General features: G+C 41.9%; 1 protein-coding gene across 1 annotated transcript in view; it reads right to left on the reverse strand.

Annotated features, from left to right (window-relative positions):
- Positions 1-23196, reverse strand: part of POLG (DNA polymerase gamma, catalytic subunit) — a 1518109-nt gene that overhangs the window by 830024 nt on the left and 664889 nt on the right. The window contains exon 12 of the mRNA XM_044078211.1: positions 23-118. Within this exon, the coding sequence (XP_043934146.1) occupies positions 23-118 (96 nt within the window). The remainder of the gene's footprint in view (positions 1-22; positions 119-23196) is intronic.

Below are 23196 nucleotides of genomic sequence, written 5' to 3' on the forward strand. Positions count from 1 at the left end.
AAAGACAACAGGAAAGTCTTACCTCATCAGACTTTTGTCTGCTTCTTTTCCTGGAGTCCAAACTGCTCTGGATCTCATCCCCATTTTCTATGCTCTCCAGTCTGCTCAGTTCTTCAACCTATGGCAGACATCAAATAACATGCATTATTCCATGGAATCTAAAACTGGCAAGTATATGTATGCATAGTAAGATTCCTCTCACATTCTCAGGTTATCTCCCTGACCATGATCACACCCTCAGGACCATACCGCTCAACCTCTTAGTGCAAAAAAAAAGTCTAAAGCCAAAAATAACAGTAGGGAGAAAGGCCCAAAAGAAAAACACATTTTAAATACCATTTTTATAAACTTAGAAAATTGCTATAACAGCAGATAATACATTAGCATGCATTTTCCAAAGGATAGGAAGTCCAAAACTCAAATGTATGTCATTACTTAATGATTTCAGTCCTTAATGATTTGCTAGAAAATCACAAATTTTATAATGAACAGATCAAAAATAAGAGGCAAGAGTCTGGACTTGATGCGAAAATCTGAACAGTTGAGAGATATGCTTCAAGACCATTTAACAAACTAGATTTACAGTTCAATATAAATCTTTCTGTAATTACATATCATTATTCGGGGATGAATTGTATATGCAACAAATAAGTTTTAACCTTATTAATTACTCCACAGCAAAATTATGGAATACCCTTCCTGACACTATAACTTCAGTGTCATCACACACTAACTTCAAAGCTGCTCTAAAATCTCATCTAAAAGAGCACTGGGCATGCCCCTGTAACAAACAGGGGCATACCCAGTGCTCTGCCATAAACAAACTCTACAACAGAAGGAAGAAACTGTTGCAAAAGAGAGTAAAATCCCATGAGTGGAGGAGTTCCCTGGTCAGTCTCAGTAAGAAGCTGAGATCCCTTATAAGATCCTCCAAAGCTAGCTACAAAAACAAAATCGCCACTGATTCTAGGGACAACCACAAAGCATTCTATACCTATGTCAAGAATCTCAATGGCAACACCCAGATCTGCTCTGAGTTACAGCACAACGGCATGAAAATTACAGAACCAACTGATATTGCCAATGTCCTGGCAGATAGGTTCAATGCTAACTTTACCCCCCTCTCACCCCCTAAAGGGCCCATATCTATACAGGAAGAATGCAGAGTCCCTGTAATCACAACTACGCAGGTAAAAGCTGCACTCTCTAAAGCCAAAAACACAGCATCCATGGGACCGGACAACATCCCAGGCTGCGTTTTACATGAACTTCAGAACAAACTGGCTCCCCACCTAAGCACCATGTTCAGTCGTAGCCTTACATCAGACTTTGTGGCCACTAAATGGCGCAGAGCAACAGTTATCCCACTCCACAAAGGGGGAGCCACCACTGATCCCGGGAACTATAGCCCTATTAGCCTGACGAGCCTGGTCTGTAAGGCCATGGAACGTATCATCATGGAACTCATAAACAAAGACATTGGTAACCTCCAAACTCTGGACCCCACCCAGTTCGGGAGACGAGGGTAAGGTGGTTCACACAGCCTATCTTGACCTCGCCAAGGCCTTCAACACCATCCCCCATTCTGGAATTATAGCTAAACTCACTAAACTATGTATAAATCCTGATGTCACAAGATGGGCTGCCAACTGGCTCACTGACAGAACCCACAGTGTAAAAGTTGCACAGTCCAAATCTGACTTCAAACCAGTGACAAGTGGAGTACCACAGGGTTCAGTCCTGGGACCTCTCCTGTTTGGTGTCTACTTCTTTGAAGTACAGGCTAACACAGAACACCTTTGGCTAATGAAGTTTGCAGATGACTGCAAACTAGGAGCCATAGTTGAGTCCCTAAATGATGTGGACATCCTACAGAAGGGCCTCACTGAGACAGATGCCTGGTGTCAGAGCCATGGCCTCAAGCTCAATGCCAAAAAGTGCACTGTCACCCCCTTTGGTAAAAACTCTGTACCCATGAACTACCACATAGACGGCAGTCTACTTAATGCCAAATGTGTGATAAGAGATCTGGGGACCCAGGTGGACAGTAGTCTCTCCTTTGAAAATCACATCGCCACAGTAGTCAGGACATCCTTCCATGTGGCACACCTCATCACAAAAGTGTTCTCATCTAGGAAAAAAGAGGTCATTGTTCCCCTCTACTCGACACTCATTAGACCCATTATAGAGTACAACGCCCCTTTTGGAATGTACCTCACAAGACATCTGCAGCAGCTGGAAAGGCCACAGAAGTACCTCACAAAGAAGATTACTGGCCTCAAACAGATGCCCTACACTGATCATCTCAAAAAACTCCAGCTTTACTCCGTAGCATATCGCCTACTCCGAGGTGATCTCTGCCTAACATATAAAGCTATGTCAAACCCAGAACTGTTGGACATGCTACACCTAAAGAAATCCCAATCCTGCCGAGCTACACGCTCTAGGGACCTAAACCTTGTCACCACAATAAACAGGACATGCTGGAGGGATAGATTCCTGTCCCAGAGACTTCCCATACTCTGGAACAAGCTACCCATCTATGTCAAGCAAAGTTCCTCATTAGCACTCTTCAAGAAAAATCTTGATAAGTGGATGGAAAATAGGAAATACACCCCGGGGATCACTTCTGTGGCTCTGCTCGACAGGGGCCCAGGAAAATAACTTTCTTGGGTGGTGTAAGCCAGGGAACTTTGTTGGCTAGGCTTACTTAGGCCCTTGGGCCGATAGCCTAGTACCTACCTATGAACAGTTCTACCCCAACCTCTCTAATCCCTTTCTTCCACCTAACTACCTCAGATTGCAGCCAAATACAATGCTTGTAAACCTATATCTCAGCTGTAATCTTAGCCACTGTTTTTCAAGGGTAATAGCTGCTAGCTCAGCTATTAAAATACTTGCTAGTCTTTATGGCACCAGTGATATAAGTGTTGTACCATTTAAGTAAATACTTAATTTCATTTTGAACAATAACTGTTTACTACTATTGTTAAACAAAACCTACCTATCCTTCATGTAACTTGTAATTAATTGTTGTTTTTATTGTGGAGCTTTTCTCCCCGGGCCTCCACTGAAAAAGGATCTGTGTCCAGTAGGATTTTCCCGGTTAACAAATGTAAATAAATAAATAATATATAAATAATAATAAAGCTACAGAGTTCCTTGATGGGCCCTATGGCTGAGTGTATCCCTTCAACCAGTCAGCAATGTACATATTTTTTTTTGGAAGCTACTATGCTCAGGAAAAGGCATGTACCAACAAAAATGTATGCAATGATATTACACACTGTCTACATAAGTGTGCTTTTCCCCTGTACCCAGTAGTTCATCCTCCAATTACTGACAAGCATCCTGCTGAAAACCAAGAATGACAATGAAGATGCGACAGCCCGCCACCTACTAACAAGTGTTTTATATATAGATATAGATATAGATATATATATATATATATATATATATATATATATATATATATATATATATATATATATATATATATACATACATACACACACACACACACACACACACAATCTATATATATATATATATATATATATATATATATATATATATATATATACATACACCCAACAGCCAAGCTAGATAGGATGGCCCATCCATATGGGAACAGACGGAACATATCCCTGACCCATTAGGTAGGGTCTTCTTTATAGATGAACTAATGTGGCAAAGAAGGGCTTGTTAAAGACCATACATAATGGGTACTAAATTGATTTCAGTCCCAAGCAGTAAGCCCTAAAAGGAAGGAATCAGAAGACCACACAAGAACAAGTCAGATTTCAGAGCTGTGAAAATGACTATAATGTTGAGAAAGAGGCCTTCTCTCTCAAAAGATTGGTAATCAACACAGCCAAGTGCAGACCATGCACACAATGGAGGCAACTGCTACTACTAGAAGTAAACTGACAGAAGCCAAGGCCAAAACTGCTCAATAGCAGAGAAAAAATCTGCCATTCATAAAGCAGTGGGAGATAGTTATGGAGCTAGTATCTTCTCGAAAATTGTAGATGAATCACTGACCTGTGAAACTAATAGAAGTACTTTTTTTTATTTTTTTTTTTAAATAAACACCTTTATTAAACTCACGACATAAGCTCACATACATTAATAGAAAAGAATACAAACCATATTAAGATTTTTTACTCAGATTATACGTCACATATTTTATTTCTTTACAACTATCCTTTGGTCTAATATTATATAAATCACTCAATTCCTGCCTTCTCTTAAACCTCATTCCAAACATTATTCTGCATGTTGTGCTCTTACAAATTCCATTTATTTTTATATAATTTGTAACTTCCATCTTCCAGTTCTTTTATATCGCTTACAATACTCAATACTTCAAATACACTTGGTTAAGATTTTCATTTCCATATTGTATTAATTGCTTTGTTGGTAACTACTAGAAATAAACTTAATAAGGCCTTACTATGTTGTTGCAATTCAGATCCTGTGTCCCAAAGAAAAAAAAAAGAATCATTTGCTTAGTTACAAACATTTGCTACCTCAAAATATCCCTTCAAATCAGGTAATGCTAAAGCACATTTTTCTATTGGCAGGATTGACTTATACTATACCTCTTGTCCTGTTTCCCTTCCAGATAAATTAATTCAAATATTTATTAATTATTGGCCACAACTTCTGCTCTGGTTGATGAAAATATGCAAGTATATACAAAATGAAAGGGACTAAAACTATTTTCACTGCTTGTATGTTACTATCCAAATGCATAAACAACAGCTTCCAGTTTATTATTTTTTGATTAGTCTCTTACCATACAGTGTTAGCTGCCATAACAAAAGCCTTTTTAATCCATACTCCTAAATCTTCATCTTATCATGTCTCCACAAATATGGGTATTGGTGAACCAAGTCATGAGTGGGTATATAATTGATGGCTACAACCTTTGCCTACGTCTTAATTAATTTTATATCTCAAAAAGAGTTGAAACTTGTCTCAAAATGTTCCATAACTCCAAAATGTTCTTTTCTGGATTTATCAAGTACAAAATAATTTAATCTGCAAATAAAGCCAACTTTTCATGATTACCATACCAATTATATCCTGAGTCCCTTATTTTCTTTGCCAATAGCACTAAATATAGAGCAATTCTTTGGAGTCTGCTTGGGGTATAAAATACCTATGCAAATACTTCCAAGCAAAAATCCTGAATCTTCTAGACTTTGTTGCATATCTGGGAGCCATACATATATCCTCCCATTATTTCCTTGTGAATTGCTTATCCAATCTCTCTCTTCCCAATTCTTTATAACCTCCTCAGATTATTCCCTCTAGTAACCTCCTCAGATTATTCCCTCTAGTTATCATGCAATATTTCACATGCCCTACTAATTATCATTTTTAACAGCAGCTTCTTTTCTAGATACTACTAAAAACTTTACCAGTGCTGGTCTTTCACTTAAGATAACCCTTTTCCTTTCTCTCTGCCTATACTCTGATATCAACCCTTGATTAGGAAGGCAATCTCTAGACTGCAGTCCAAATGTATTCTTGGCCTCTTCCCATTCTATAACCTTCCCCTTTCGAATTATTTGCTCCCAATACCTTGGCTCCTTTGCCATTTTTCTAAAGTAAATTCCAGCCCCCACTTGCCTACTCTCTGTACCACTAATTGCAGTCATTCCTACTGGCAGATCTCCTTTTTTAATTCCTGTTTTGGCTTAGGTCTTAAAATACTTCATTCTACTTTAAGAATACAACATTCTGTATGGTTATTGCTATTCTCCATAAGGATCTACATCCAAAATCCCCATCTCTCCTTATTTCTTGAGCTTCTCCCTGTTTCATCTTCATCCCTTTTCACCTTGAATTATAGCTTTCTGCTTCTGCTATGTATATGAGCCTTTACTGTGTAGCTCTGAAATACCCCCTCAAATCAGGTAGTCACAAACCACCCTGTTCTAATGGAAGGATCAAATTATCCCACTTGATTCTTGCCCTCATCCTGTCCCATATAAAATTCTTCTACTCTTTACTAATTGCTATCCACAACTTTTTTGGTTGGCAAAAATATGTCTGACCTGTGTATAAAACTAAAGGGACAAAAAACATTTTCACTGCTTGTATCTTGCTATCCATATCCATAAAACAGAGCTTCCAGTTTCTCAGTTTTTGTGTTATCTTTCGTTTAGTCTCTTCCCATGAATCCATAGCTGCCGTTACAGAATCCCTTTTAACCCATACTCCTAAGTTCTTCATTTTATCATGTCCCCATAAATATGTGTATTCCTGAACAAATTTGTGTGTGGGTACTTGGCTTACAGTTATTGCCTTTGTTGTATCTTTATTAATTTTGTATCCCAAAAAGGCATGAAACTGTCTCAAAATGTTCCACAACACTGACATATCCTTTTCTGGTTTTATCAGGTACAAAATAATATCATCTGCAAAAAAGCCAACTTTTTTTGTTAACCATACCAATTATATTCTTGAATATCTGAGTTCTTTATTTTCGTTGCTGATGTTTTTTTTTTTTTTAACTACCTCAGATTGCAGCCAAATACAATGCTTCTATATCTCAGCTGTAATCTTAGCCACTGTTTTTCAAGGGTAATAGCTGCTAGCTCAGCTATTAAAATACTTGCTAGTCTTTATGACACCAATGATATAAGTGTTGTACCATTTAAGTAAATACTTAATTTCATTTTGAACAATAACTGTTTACTACTATTGTTAAACAAAACCTACCTATACTTCTTGTAACTTGTAATTAATTGTTGTTTTTATTGTGGAGCTTTTCTCCCCGGGCCTCCACTGAAAAAAGGATCTGTGTCCAGTCGGATTTTCCCAGTTAACAAATGTAAATAAATAAATAAATAATAATAAAGCTACAGAGTTCCTTGATGGGCCCTATGGCTGAGTGTATCCCTTCAACCAGTCAGCAATGTACATATTTTTTTTTTTTGGAGGCTACTATGCTCAGGAACAGGCATGTACCAACAAAAATGTATGCGATGATATTACACACTGTCTGCATAAGTGTGTTTTTCCCCTATACCAAATAGTTCATCCTCCAATTACTGACAAGCATCCTGCTGAAAACCAAGAATGACAATGAAGATGTGACAGCCCGCCACCTACTAACAAGTGTTTTTATATATATATCTATATATATATATATATATATATATATATATATATATATATTATACATATATATTTTTACACACACACACACACACACATATATCTATCTATCTATCTATATATATATATCTATATATCTATATATATATATATATATATATATATATATCTATATTTATATATATATATATATATATATATATATATATATATATATTTATATATATATATATATATATATATATATATATATATCCATACACCCAACAGCCAAGCTAGATAGGATGGCCCATCCATACGGGAACAAAAGGAACATATCCCTGACCCATTATCATATATGACATAGGCAATCTTACATTTATGTAAATGAAAACAAACCATACTGACACAATTCCAGTTGCAAACATTATACATTATAAACCATGTTGGCATAATTGCAGTTGCAAACATTATACATCACTTATAATCTATCAGTCACTGTCAATCAAGCATTACATAGCTCATTCAAGTCCTGTCTTCTTTTAAACCTCATTCCTCCTCTTAATGTATTGTTCTCAACTCCCATTTTTTCCTATGTAATTTGCTTCTACCCCTTTCTAATGATCCCAATTCCAGTTGTTTATCTCTGTTGCTATATTCTCTACTTCTAGTAAAGACGGTTTAGACTTTGATTTCCATTTTTTAGTAACTTTTTTTTTGGGAACCACCATAATTAGGCTCAGCAAGGCCTTACTATGGCTAGGCAATTCCAATTCTGTATCATAGCTCAAAAATCATTTGCTTAGTTACACCAATTTGCTCACCCAGCATCTGTGACAGAACAGTCTACAGGGAATCTTTAAAGTCTGCCATCTCATTACAATCCCAGAAAATATGTTCTCAGTTCCCTCTTTTTTCTCCCGTCACTCCTCCAACATTTATGGTCTACATGAGGAAAAATTCTTTGGAGTCTACTTGGGGTATAAAACAGACTAAATACTTCCAAGCAAAAATCCTAAATCTTTTAGACTTCGTTCCTTATTTGTGAGACGTACATATACATATATCATCCCATTGTTTGTGAATTGCTTATTCAATCTCTTCCCCATCTTTGATAGCCTCCTCTGATTGATTCCTATAGTTATCATGCAATATTTTATATGCTCTACTACTTATTCCTTTTTTAACAGCAACTTCTGTCCTAGAGTCTACTAAAAACTTTACCAGCACTGGTCATTCGCTTAGGATCCCCTATTCCTTTCTCTTTGTCTATACTCTGATATCAGTCCTTGACAGGGAAGGCAATCTCTAACCTGCAGGCCAAATAAGTTCTTGGCCTCTTTCCATTCTATTATCTTTCCCTGTCTAGTTATTTGTTCCCAGTTCCTTGGTTCCTTTGCCAGTTTCTCCAATAAATTCAAGCCCCCTCTTGCCTACTGCATGTATCCAAATTTATACAAAATATTTGGTACGGAAGATGTGAATTCAGTAGTAAGAGTACACAGAATTGACATATTTTTCCCTAAGGTACCAAAACTGGGCTAGGCTAGACAGAAATTACACTTCACAGGAACATGTGCATTTAACTGAAAGTTTTGATATGCATCCATTAACTATTTCAGATCATGTGATTATAATAACTAAAACAAAAATGTGGGGTAATGAAATAAAAATGAGATACTGGAGTTTCCCCACCTACATGATAAACAGAGATGAATTTAAGGAATGGTTATATACAATACTGGCCAAAATACAACCCAAACTGTGCTCAACTCCAGCCTGCCAAGCCTAGGCCTTGCTCTGTGGCAAAGGAAAGGGCAACAGCATAGAAGCACAAAGAAAAGAAGTTATGTACTCACCATAACATTCCATGTGAGTTGTTCATCTCACCCTCATTCTTACAGATGGGTTCGGACACGATTTTCGGCTCCGAGTTGGCCAACTACAAAGCTCAAGGTCCCTATCCCATAATGCACCTTGAGTTACCTCAGATCTTGTTTGCTGCCTCTAATACTACCATATACCATTCTGTCACTTTTGTAAGGTAAATACCATAGGAAAGACAAAGCAACCATGATAAAACATGAATCTTGGTCCTCGAAAAACCTGGAGGGGATAAGGAGGGTGGGAAGTAAGAATGAAGGTGAGATGAACAACTTGCATGGAATGTTATGGTGAGTACATAACTTCCTTATGTGAACTTGGTCTAGCTCATAGTTCATTCTTACAGATGGGTAGCGTCCCAAGCACCATCTTTCTCGGGTGGCTCATGGGAGTATGTTTCTCAAGACAGTGGAACCAAAAGAGGCCCTGTCCCTGGAGGCCCTATCGACTTTGTAATGAATGATAAAGGTATGAGGCTTTGACCAAGTGCCTGCTGCACAAATATTGTCTATTGGAAGCCTAGCTGAAAAAAGCAGAGGATGTGGAAACAACTCTGGTAGAATGAGCCTTAATTTTGTACTGTAGAGGTAAATTGGCAGCTGACTAAGTGAAAGTGTTGCAATCAGATAACCATTTTGAAAGAGTTGTTTTTGCCACAGGCATACCTTTTCTAGAATCTGAAAAGGAGTCAAAAAGTTGTTCGGATCTTCTGAATTCTTTGGTTCTATCTAGGTAAAATCTGAGTTGTATGTGAACATCAAGTTTGTGCAGCATATACTCCAAATTGTTGGTGTGTTTAGGGAAAAACACTGGTAAATCTATAATTTGGTTAAGATTAGCTTCAGTACAAACTTTAGATAATAATGGATTTGTTTGCAGTGAAATTCTGTCAGCATGAAAAACCAAATACGGAGGTTTTATGGACAAGACTTGTAGTTCTTAGACTCTTAGAGAAGACGTGATGGCTACTAAAAAAAATAGTTTTCCAAGGCAAAAATTTCAAATCGCATGAAGAAGCTGGCTCAAAAGGTGGGAGAATAATGCGTGAGCATAAAATTTAGGTTCCAGGGGGTATAAGGGGATTTAAGCGGTGGTCTAAGGTGGAAAGTCCTTTTTAGAAAGGCTTTGGATAGCTTTTGTGACATTATGTTAAAGCCTTCAGTACCAAGATGAAAATTAGAGATGGCGGCAAGCTGCACACGAATTGTAGCCACCGCCACTCCTTTGTTGAAAAGCATAGTCAAAAATTCTAATATAGAAGAAATAGAGGCTTGGTAGGGGTCAATGTTATTCTGAGAAGCCCATATGGAAAATCTCTTCCATTTGCTGAGGTACAACTTCCTAATAGAGGACTTATGAGATGATATTAAGATATGTTGCGTTTTGTTTGAGAGGTTATGGAACCTGGCTATGTTGGGAATTGGAGCAGCCAAGCTGTCAATTTTAGGGACTGAAGGGAGGGATGAAAAGCTCCAGATGAGTATATCAGAAGGTCCAGAACTAGGTCAAGAATCCAAGGCTCTTCCAACAGATGAGGTCAAAGGAATGGGAACCAAATCTGACGAGGCCAATGAGGGGCTATTAGAATGATGGTCCTTCCCAGGGCTTTGGCTTTCTGTAATACTTTGGGTATCATGGGGAATTAGTGGGAATGCATAAAGGAGACCTGGAGTTCAATCGTGTATAAGTGCGTTCCTTGGGGAATCTCCTGGAGGGGGAAATCAGGGCAAAGTAGCTTCTGCATTTTGTGTTCATGGGGATGCAAAAAGATCACAGGAAGGCTGGCCCCATTTGCGGAATATTCTTTTCGCTATTTCTGGGACCACTTGTGAGGCAACAAAATTGCCCTGCTCAGTTTGTCTGCAATAATGTTTGATTTCCCAGGGATGTGTATTGCTATCAGAAAGCGCTGGGTAGATGTAGCCCACTGCCATACTCTTAGGCCCTCTCAACAAAGGGGATAGGACCTTGTTCCTCCTTGTTTAAGTACCAGACCACCGACATGTTGTCCGTCTGAATCGCAATTGTCCTCAGAGGGAGAGAGTCTTGAAAGTACTGCAATGCCAAAAGTACCGCTGTCATCTCCAGGACACTGACATGCAGATGTGTCTCTTGTTCGGTCCATGTGCCTTGGGCTGTTCTTCCCTGAAAATGCCCACCCACCTGACCAGGGAAGTGTCTATGGTCACCGTGGTCGATGGTGAGGGAAGAATAAAAGGACAACCTATCATTACTTGGAGAGAGGTCAACCACCCCCAAAGATCCATTTTGCATGTGTTTGTTAGAATAATGAGATGTGACATTGGTAGCTCTTGATAAGACCATTGTGCCATTGTAGAATCCGCATGTGCATACGACCCAATGGAATTCCTATTATTGCAGCTGCCATCATACCCAACAATTTTACCACTTCTGAGGCTGGTACTTGGTCTCTGGAAATGACATTCAGAATTTGCTGACGAAGCATTGATATCCTTTCTAAAGGATGTTTTAAACTGGTGGTGGTGGTGTCCAAATCTGCTCCGATAAAAATGATATGTTGCGATGGCGACAAGGCAGATTTTTCTGAGTTTATGGCAATCCCGAGTTGATTGCAAAGAGTAATTGTGGTGTCCCTGGCTTGTATAAGCTGATACCTGGGGGTGGCGGAGAAGAGCCAATCATCTAGGTACGGAAACACCTGGAATCCCAAATGCCTCAGGTGAGCCGTGACCACTGCCATACATTTGGTGAACACTCTGGGGACTGTAGTGAGACCAAAGGGCAGGGCTCAAAACTGGTAGTGATTGGTTCCCAGCCGGAAGTGCAGATAATCCCTGGATGGTCTGGCCATTTTTATGTGGTAGCACGCATCCTGGAGATCTATTGAGCACATCCAATTGTCTTTCCCGAAGAAGGGAAGTATCAAATGCAGCGTGAACGTTCGGAACTTCTCTTTCTTGACAGATCTGTTCGGTCTAATGAGGTCCAATATAGGTTTCCAGCCCCCTGTCTTTTCTGGAACTAAAAAGAATCTTGAGTAAGTTCCGGATCCTATCTGGTCTGCAGGGACTAGTTGGAGGACTCTTTTTTCTAGCAACCTTTGCAACTCTACTGTTGCTTGTTCCCTGTAACTGGGTGGTACGTCCGAGATTTTTATCATCAAGGGAGGAGGAGTGGCGAAAGGAATAAAATATCCTCTGGAAATTATGCTTTGTACCCAGTTGTCATTTGTAATTTTTAGCCAAACGTCTGGATACAAAAATAAGCGACCCCCGACTGCTCCAGGGTAGGACAGTCGGGCCTCCTTTCAGGAGCGCTGCTAGGGCTTCCAAAACAAATGATCTCTGTTGCCCTGATTTTGCAGACCCCCTCTGCCGCGAGGGCGGCATCTTCCATTACTGCTCCCTCCTCTGCCCCTGGAGGGGGGGGTCACCATGTGTGTCAGGAAAGGCTCCTTGTGCTTTTCAGACTCGCATCTTTCCTCCCTTTTGACCCTTGGGGTAGGGTCTAGTAGGGGTGGAAAAATGGACTCTGACGGCATACAGAGTCTTTCCTTCCTGCTCACACCTTGTCAGAGTTTCCTTAAGTTTGGGCCCGAAAAGAGATGAGCCATCAAAAGGGGTGTTGACACAGGATGACTTAAAGGACTCCGCAAAGGAACATAAGGGCATCCAGGAGTGTCTCCTAAGAGCAATTCCTGTACCCGCTGCCCTACTCATTCCATCAGTTGTATATGAAATCAGGCGCATGGAAGAGTTCACTATGGAATTAAGGGTAGCAAGCTGGGATGCAACCTTGTCTGTAGCTCCCTCAGCTACCGTACCCTGTAGAGTATCTCCAAGCTCTTTAAGGAGGTCTCTTTGCAGTCTTGTAAAATGTGTGAGGTAGTTCAGTGAACGTATGGCAAAAGTCACTAAACTAAACATGCGCTTCCCGTATCTATCCATTATCCTAGAGTCTCTATTAGGAGGATGGACAGAGGAAGAAGCTTCCGACATCTCCTTTTTGGTGGCTGCCGCCACCACCATGGCATCAACAGGCACTCCCTTTGTGAGAAAGGTCTTATCATGTGGGGCAGAAATAAATTCATTGGGCCTAGAAGGGACAGGCTCCATGGTGTCCGGAGATTCCTAAGCCCTTCATGAGACTACCTCCATAAGGTGATCGAAGGGCGGAGACACCCAAGAGGTGGAGGGCTGAGAACCAAAAGCTTTCAGGAGGACTGACTCATCCTCAGTAGGGTTAGCGGGCTTCCAGCCACCCCTCTGATTTTGATTTCCAAGATATCTGCAAATGAGATATATTCAGAGGGAGACTGTGAGGACCCTTCTGATTCATCCAAGTCAGTGTCAGATGTGATAGACTCCTGCAGGGAGTTTAGATGCTTCCTCTTGCAAATTTTCTTCCTGGGAACCTCATCAGTGGCAGCTTCTGGTGAGGTCTTGGAAGAGCAGGGACCACCCAATGAGGCTTCCTGAGGCTCAGGGTATCTACGCTTCAAAGGGATCTGTGAGGCAGTTTTACGGAAGAGGTAGTCGGCCCTGTAGTTGTGAATGTCCTGGGGGACATTATTCTCCGCATGACTTCAAAGGCATCTCTGCTCTGGTGGGAAGGAACCCCTGGATCTGAAGAAACAGATGATTCCCTTGGCACTGGGACAGCGGGCTCCGAACCAGAGGTAGGAGCCAAACTCATCCGAGCCGAGGCCCCAAGAGGTAAAATCAGAACCGAAAGATCAGTGCGACTATCCTCCCCAGACCTGACCAGTGAGTGATGGCTCCTAGACTCCTCGATGGGCTCTGAGGAGGTCAGAGTAATCGTAACCAACGGCACTGGAGCAGGCTTCGGTTCTGAAGGCTTCACAATCATCAGCTCCAACTCCTCCTGCTCCGAAGGACTGATATGGCTCGGAGGAGGAAAAGAAGAAGATGGTGGAACAGTTTTCGGTTCCGAAACCACTTGGGTCACGGCAGATAAAAATTTTGAAAAACGCCGGTGCCTATACCAACTTCTCCACCACACAATTCACATCCAGATCAGATAGGCTTATCGAGAAGAGTGGATTGAGGGTGCCACTGATTGTAGAATAGGTGACTTCAGTACTTCCGAGACCGGTTCCAGGACTGGGAACCAGCTCTGAAAAGTTAAGAAGCTCGGCTCCGAAGGCTGTGGAGTCAACATCCATGTCTTTTTAGATGTTATCGGATCTGAAACTCTATGCTCAGATGAAAAAGACTTAGAGGATTTAGAAGATTTTGGGGATTTACCAGCTTTATCATGGTCGCCCAAAGCTTCCTGAAAAGATGATTTTACAAGTCCTCTGTCCATCAGCTTCCTTTTTCTTTCATGCAGGACCCTGCTACTAAAAGAATGGCAGATGGAACAACTCTCTTGTAAGTGCAGGGCACCCAAACAGTAGACACAATTAACACGACTATCAGTCACAGACATGTTCTTTCCACACTTTGGACATTTTTTAAAACCAGATTTGGGTGTTTTTTCCTGATCAGCCATAATAAGCATTTTTTTTAAATGTACACAATTATAAAAGTCACACAAGTATTGTAAGATATAAGCAGCTCTTAAAACAACTGCCTCTATGGCGCTAATAGAATCTGTTAACAACAACAACACACTCTTATAAGCTATAACCTACTGAAAACCTACTAAACACACTATAATGTACTAAACACTGTTATTAATACAGCCCTTAAAAAACAAATGGGCTCTATAATACTAAACAGAGTTTAACTGTTAAAGTTGTAGAAACACACTCTAATAAGCTATAAATGTGTGCTAAAACACACTTCTAAACTACTACCACTCTGCTAAGGCACACCAAAAAAAAAAAAGGGAAGGGAGATAATAAAGGCCTGATAAATAAAGGCCAAAAAGGCTACAGAAAGCACTACTAGAAGTTAAGCTACACACTAATACAAATACTTGAAAGTTATTAAATAGCAAAAAACTATTAATCAAGATAAATGTTTTACACTGGCCTGAGCTGTGAGGAAACCTTGGATCTGTTGCAGTGGCAAACTAGATCTGAGGTAACTCAGGGTGCATCATGGGATAGGGACTTGGCCTCATAGGTTCATAGGTTCATAGGTTCATACTAGGCTATCTGCCCGAGGGCATTTACAAGCCTAGCCCATCGTTTTGTGGCTTACGCCACCCCTTTAGTATGGGGAACTATACCCATTATTTTGCTGTGCCTCTGTCGAGCAGTGACACTGAGGTAATCCCTGGGGTATATCTGCGATCTCCCATCCATTGGTCAAGATTTCTCTTGAACAAGGCCAGCGAGGTGCTCTGCCTCACATGTACCAGGATTTTGTTCCACAGCATAGGGAGTCTTTGGGTGATGAATCTATCCCTCCAGCACGTCCTATTAATAGCCGTGTCGAGGTTTAAGTCTCCGCCCTTGTGGCTCTGATGGATCTAGATTTTTGAGGTGAAGCATATTCATCAAATCTGGGTTTGACATGGCCTTGTATGTTAGGCAAAGGTCACCTCTGAGCAAGCGGTGGCGACTGAATAGAGCTGGAGTTCTTTCAGTCGGGCAGCATAGGACAGATTTTTGAGACCCTTTATCCTTTTGGTGAGGAACTTTTGTGGCCTCTCCAGCTGCTGCAAGTGTCGGGTCAGATACATTCCGAATGGGGCATTGTACTCAATCATTGGTCTGATGAGTGATGAGTAAAGGGAGACTATGACCTCCCTTGATCTAGATGAGAATCCCTTCATGATAAGGTGGGCAATGTAGAAGGTCTTCCTAACTACTTTAGCTACATGGGTGTCGAATGACAGACTACTATCAACCTGGGTCCCCAGGTCCCTGATAACTTCTTCTGTGCTCAGTGGATTGCCACCTATTTGGTAGCTAGGGGTAACCTTGTTTTTCCCGAAGGGTATGACTATGCATTTTTGGCATTTAACTTTAGGCCGTGGCTCTGGCACCAGTTATCCGTTTCTGTGAGACCCTTCTGAAGGATATCTGTGTCAGATGTGTTTTCTACTATGGCCCAGTTTGCAGTCATCTGCAAACTTTGTCAGCCATAACCCTCCTGTGTTTGCTTGTACTTGGAAAAGTAGATGCCAAACAAGAGTGGGCCCAGGACTGAGCCCTGTGGGACACCACTTGTGACAGGCTTTGAGTCTGACATGGCGCCAGCAACTCTGACCCTGTGGGTTCTGTCACTCAGCCAGTTTGCAACCCATCTTGTGATGTATGGGTTAACATTTAAGCTGATGAGTTTTTCAATGATACCCGAGTGGGGTATTGTATCGAAGGCCTTAGCCAGATCGAGGTAGGCTGTATGGACTGCCTTTCCCTCATCAATGGCTTTGGTGACTGTTTGAAAAAGTCAACCAAGTTTAAAAGGCATGATCTGCCTTTGACAAAGCCAAACTGGGTTGGATCCAAAGTCTGCAAATTCCCTATGTCTTTATTTATGAGGTCCATTATGATCCTCTCCATGGCTTTGCAGATAAGGCTTGTCAAGCTAATGGGCGGTAATTTCCAGGGTCGGTGGAGGCACCGCCTTTGTGAAGTGGGACCACAGTTGCAGTGCGCCACTCCTGGAGTGCGTATCCAGAGGTAAGACTTTGATTAAACAGCTGTCCTAGCTGTGGGTTTAATTCCTCATTGAGTTCGTGGAGCACACAGCCGGGGACACCATCAGGTCCCATGGTTGCTGTGTTTTTTGCTTTGGAGAGAGCAGTTCTCACTTGGGCGCTGGAGATGTTTGGGGGGCTGCAATCGTTTGGTATAGATATCTCTCCTTTTGGGGGGGTGGGGGGGGAGAAGTTTGCACTGAACCTGTCAGCCAGTATGTTGGCAATGTCTGTAGGATCAGTAATCTTCACATCATTTTGAACTAGTTCTGAGCATATCTGGGAGTTTCCTCCTAGGTTTCTAACATAGCTAAAGAAGGCCTTATGATTGTCTTTTGAGTCTTTAGCTATTTTTCTCTCGAAATTTGCTTTGGATGATTTTATGAGAGCTCTTAGTTTTTTACTTATAGTGATCAAGGGTGTCTTACCTTTTAAGGATTTTGCTCTATCTTGTAGTAGCTTCCTCCTTTTGTTGTAGAGTTTGTTTATGGCTGGGGTCCACCAGACTGGACGCTTGCCTTTGGTACAAAGAGTCTTTGTTTTGCTTGGGATTGCCTTATCCATGCAGTCCTGCAGGTGCTGGTAGAAGGCATTTGTAAGTGATTCAGTGGCTTGAGTACTGTTTTCCGCCGGCTCGGGGCCTTAAAGGAGACCACACTAGTCTTTAGAAGTGTGAAGTCGGCTTTCGAGAAGTTCTTTACTGTGGTCTTTTTATTTCAGGTGGGGTGGGATGAGGACCTCCAGCGAGATTAGTTTGTGATCTGATCTCACCAGTGAGGGGTATACTTCGGTGTTGAACATTGTGCTCCCATGTTCGTGATGATGAGATCAAGTATGTTATCTCCTCTTGTGGGGATGGTGACTAGTTGTTCCATGGCATTTGAGTTTATGAATTCCAGGAACCTTTGGGCTAGGGTGTTTGGGCTTGAGTAGTGTTCCCAGTCTATATTAGGGTAATTGAAGTCACCTAGTATGATGGTGTTTGGTGATACATTTATCCCCTCTAGTGTTTTCAGGAAGGCCATGTGAGGTTCCTGAGTTTGTGAGGGTGGCCTGTAACATGCTACAATTTGCAGAGCAGTCTTGCCTATGGTTAATTGCACCTGGATGGTCTCCGATGCATCGTGCGTTGCCACCAGTCTTGAGGTGTGGGTGTCCTTGATGAATATGGATACCCCCCCCTCCTTTCTTGGTATTGTCCGGATTTTGGGGCGGAATGCATGATATGAGGTAAAACCTGATAGCGCTGGGGTGCTCTCAGGAGCCTTGAACCAGGTTTCTGTCACAGTACAGACATCGATGTTCTCCATACTGAGAAGGGCCTCGAGTGCGTGCATTTTGAGATTTAGACTTCTGGCATTGAGCAGCATTACCCTTAGTTTTTTCCTTTTTTGTGTTCTAGGGTGGTAGGTTTAGAATTTGAGCCTTGCCTAAAAAAGGCACTATGGGGGTGGCAAGAGCCTTTGCCAATATCCGGAATCCCAGGGGTGACAGGTGCAAGCCGTCCCTTGCGAAGCAGCGTGGCTTGTCCAGCATGTCATCCCAGGCAGACAGATACTGGATCCCCTTTGAGTGACACCAGTGTTTAAGCCAATTGTTAAAGCTGATCATCTTATCTCTGTATTGTGGCATCATTCTTGGTGAAGGTAGGATACTGCTCAAGGTCAGGGTCATACCTGCCTGGGCTACATAATCAGAGAGCTCCTCAATGTCTCTTTTCATGTAGTCCAAAGAGGTACGTCTCAGGTCGTTTACACCAGCGTGGACAATGACTGAGTCATATTTGTACCTGCTGTTGAGAGACCTGAGTGCTTGCGTTATGTGGCGGATTCTAGCGCCCAAGCTGTCTAAAGGCCTCGAGCTTTGTAGTTGGCCGACTGGCTCTGAACCCATCTGTAAGAATGAACGGCGAGATAGAATAACTTCACATCAAATGTCCCCCAAGCAGAGCCAGGAGGGGTGTTATAAACAAATATGACTATTCCACTAGACTGCACTGAGGACAAAATAGGATGTTCCCCAAGGGAATTCCCCTACCAAGAATGTCAGGTAAGAAAACCTGCCACTGGTAGCCCTACAAGAGTTTGCATGAGAAATTCCTACCTTCCTTGCTTTAGCCATTGTAGCTAACATTCAGACAGGCTCTGATGACTTAAAAGCATCAAACTGGAACTCTGCTGACTGGGTGCAATATCCATCTACAGATTCAGAGGTATCTACAGCTGAAGCTAGGAGGCCCAGTGTCCCAAGAGTCTCATCCCAACACCCATGAAAGAAGGAAAGAAAAGAACACAAAGCCCTCTTGGGGGACCCTGAAGTGAAGAGCTATTCTCAGCAGCTGTCTCTGTCAGATTAGGAGAGAGACAACTTTCTTTATCCAGGAAATAGAGTAGCCTCAACCATTTACTTGGAAGTCAAGCCTGAGTCTGTTCCATGGCTTCTGCCATGGCTACAAGTCCGCTAAGGTAGCAGAGGAAGAAAAGGTACCAGTGCAAGAAGAGAATGACCACATAAGTCTAACCCTCATCCTAATCCCTTGATGCAGAGCTATCCTAGTAGGATGAATGAGGAGAAACTTACCACCCCAAAGGAACCCAATCAATAGAGAGAATGGTGATGAAATACTCCACAGGATATCTGGCTGGTATAGAGGCAATAATTAGCAGTGGACAACTAGCCTCAAGTCTAAGATGATTAAGAAGCCCGTTTCTTCTGCTGAAAGGGCAGGAATAGAAGTTACAAGGGAGTAGACACCTCACAACCTAACACATGAAAACCCACTGTAATGTTATGCCAGAAACAAAAGCACAGTTTTGTACCTACCATAAATGTAGATGTTCGAGTGTTCACACTGCTACAGTCATCACACTTGGGCTATCCTGCCGTCAGGTGGTTCCGCAGATGGCCAGAGTTACAAAGTCTTGGTCCGGTGTTGGTTGCTGTCACTTCTTCCCTGACGTCAGTGCGCCACGGGTATATAAGATGCATCCAACGCCATTTTCTTCAGTTTTTCTTGCCCCAGATGTCAGGTGCCCCCAAGTAGGTAGGCAATACATATTGCTAATAAAACATATATAAAAAATAAAAACAATACCTTCAGTTACAAGCAAATACACCACAAAGGTTGTATAGGACAGAAAGGTATAGATAAGTCCAGCTAGGACAGAGGGGATGGAGGGAGGGTAACCTGGACTGCAGCAGTGTGAACACTCGAACATCTACATTTATGGTAGGTACAAAACTATACTATGTTCATCGTGTTACAATGCTGCAGTCATCACACTTGGGTAGAATCCCAAAGCTAAGGTTGGGTGGCTGGTCTATAAAGAGTTAGGATTGGCTATGAGGCCCTGCAGAACTGCAGTGGCAAATCCTGCTCTGGATTTAGAGTAAAGAGGCAAGTGGTAATGCTTGGTAAAGGTGTGCACTGAACTCCAAGTTGCAGCCTCCAAAATTTCCTTGGTCGGTACTCCTCTGAGAAAGGCTGTTGAAGTGGCTGTTGCTCTGGTAGAATGTGGCCTAATGTTATTAGGGACGGATTTTCCATGCTGTGTGTAGCAGTAATGAATACAGTGTCCTACCCATTTGGAAATAGTTTGCTTTGAGATAGCCTTGCCCTGTGATCCTGCAGCATATGCTACAAACAGTTGCTCAGTTTTCCTGAAAGCTTTTGTTTTGTCCAAGTTGAAGCATAGCCGTCTGTGTATGTCCAAAGAGTGCAGAAGTTTCTCCCCTTTATTCTGGGGGTTTGGATAAAAAGTTGGCAAATGGATGGTTTGGTTAAGAGCCACAGTAGATACCACCTTTGGCATAAAGGTAGGGTTTGTCCTTAAAGAAACCCTGTCCTGATGAAATATTATAAAAGGTTTCACTGCCATTAATGCCTGTAGCTCTGAGACTCTTCGTGCTGAAGTTACTGCCAGGAGCAGAGCTGTTTTCCATGATAAAAATTTTAGATCAGCTGTATTGGCTGGCTCAAAAGGTGGCAAGATCAGTTTTTTCAAAACAAAATTGAGGTCCCAAGTTGGTGTTGGTGCTCTCCGGGGCGGTCTTATGTTTTTAGCCCCTCTGAGGTACTGCTTTAGCAAGGGATGAGAGAATAATGGAGGATCCGTGTTGTAATGAGCTGAAATGGCAGAGGCGTGGATCTTAATAGATGAGAAGGATAGGCCTTTGTCCAGCATCTCAGTTAAGTATTGTAAAATCTGAGGAATGTTTGGGACAAGAGGGTCAATGCTTTGAGTCTGGTTCCAGGCACAGAATCTCTTCCATTTTTCTGAGTAAGATTTCCTGGTGCTAGGCCTCCTGGCCTCCAAAATGACATCCATAACCGCTTTAGAGAGAGGTGTTGCCTGTTTGACTAATGAATATGCCATGCAGCCAGGTTTAGGGTTTTGAGCTGACCGTGCAGGATCTGATTGTTTTGTTGAGTCAGAAGGTGTGAAATTTGAGGCAAAATCCATGGTGGGCCTTGAGCTAAGTTCTTTGGCCAGTCTGGAGCAATCAGGATCATCTGTGGTTTTTCTTGTCTGGCTTTTAGGAGTACCTTTGAAAGGAGAGGCAGTGGTGGGAAGGCATAAACTTTTAGGCTTTTCCAGCTGATCGAAAGAGCATCTATTTTCCATGCTTGTGAGTGGTAAGTCCTTGTGAAGAATTTTTGTAGTTGGCAACTCAGTGGGGAGGCAAAAAGATCTAGTCTGGGCACCCACATTTTTATGTTTTCATGCTGAAGATTTGTGGATTCAATTTCCATTCGTGAGGGTCCATGATATATCTGCTTAGGTCGTCTGCCAGAGTATTTTTCTTTCCTGGCAGGAATTGTGCTTGCAGATGAACTTGATAAGTTAGAGCTGTGTTCCACAAGGTCATGGCTTGCCTGCATAGGGGATAAGAATGAGTGTCCCCTTGCTTATGTACCACATTACTGTGGTGTTGTCTGTCTTTAATAATAATTGTCCTGGATGCAGAAGGTCCTTAAAAGCTGTTAGGGCATTTTGAACAGCCAACATCTCTTTTTGATTGATGTGAAGATGCATTTGGTCTGTGGTCCACTTGCCCTGAATACATTTTCCTGCCATGTGTGCTCCCCAGGTGTAATCCGAAGCATCTGTTGTTAGAGTCTGCCTGGCTGTGGGTAGAGTGAAAGGCTGACCCTTGTTGAGGTGACATGCCTGTGCCCACCATCAAAACTCCTGTTGTAGGCAGGGAATCATTGGTATTACTGTTTCTAAACTGTGAGAGTGTTGAGTCCAAACACCTTTTAAGTACCATTGTAATTTCCTCATATGCAGTCTGGCATATGGAATTAGTAGTATGCAGGATGCCATGAATCCAAGGGCCTGCAGAATTTTTCTTGCAGGGATTTGGGATACTTTTTTGCCAGCAATTGAAAATATTGAGTCAGTTGTCCTTGTTTGTCTGGTGTGAGATAAGCCATCTGGGCCATTGTATTTAAGCTGGCACCCAGGAATATTATCTGTTGTGAAGGCACTAGTTTTGACTTCTTTTAGTTTACTGTGTACCCTAGAGAAATTAGCAACCTTTTTACAAATGCCATATGCTTTAGAAGAATGTCCTTTCTCTCTGCTTGAATGAGGCAGTCGTCCAGGTATGGATATATTTGGATTCCTTTTTGTCTGCAAAATGCAATTACTGGTGCCAGGCACTTTGTAAAGACCCTGGGCGCAGTAGATAAGCCAAAGAGCAGTGCAGAGAATTGGTAGTGCATTGTACCAGCTTTGAATCTGAGGTATCTTCTGCAATTTTGTCTGATAGGGACATGCAAGTATGCCTCTTTGAGGTCCAAAGTAACAAGCCAAGCCTTCTTGCCCAGCATGGGAAGAAGTTGCTGTAGTGTCAACATTTTGAATTTCGGAACATCCAGGAAAGTATTTAGAGTTGAGAGGTCTAGTATGGGTCTCCAGGCCTTATCCTTTCTGGGGACCAGGAAGAGTCTTGAGTAAAATCCTTATCCTTGTTCCCTGCTGTGGTACTTTTTGAATAGCTCTCATGTCCATGAGGGCTGAAATTTGTTTTTGAGCCTCTGCCCATTGATTTTGTGGCAGGTTTGGCATTCCTTTTAGCCTTGGTAAAGTGTGAAAGTGGAACCTGTAACCTTGAGACACAATATTCAGAACCCATTTGTCTTGGGTGATTATTTGCCAATTTTGAGAAAAAAGTGCAAGTTTCCCCCCTAAGGGGGCTGCCAAAAGGGAAGTGCTTGGCATACGAAGGGGGAAGTCATTGGGACTGTTTCCTGTAAGGTTGAGACTTGTCCTCACCTCCTTTTGGGGTTGAGGTACCCCACTGTCGTTGTCTGTAAGAGCCTTGGGGTTGAGTTCTGCCTCTTGGGCGAATGCATCTGCCTCTCTGTGGCCTGTCTGACACTGGAAGGGACCAATTCTTTGTAGGCCAATTTCTGCTAAATCGAGGTGGCTGTACCTGTAAGAAATCTTTGACTGTTTGCATAGATTTAGCTTTATCCTCAATTTTCTTTAACACCTCTTCTGCCTTAACACCAAACAAGGTATCATACTGTAAAGGAGCATCCAATAATTTTGCCTTAACATGGTCAGGTAAACTCTGTTCTTTTAACCAAGC

Source organism: Protopterus annectens, chromosome 7.part0 (genome assembly GCF_019279795.1).
Source record: "Protopterus annectens isolate FY-2018-M chromosome 7.part0, PAN1.0, whole genome shotgun sequence".
Taxonomy (NCBI): domain Eukaryota; kingdom Metazoa; phylum Chordata; order Ceratodontiformes; family Protopteridae; genus Protopterus; species Protopterus annectens.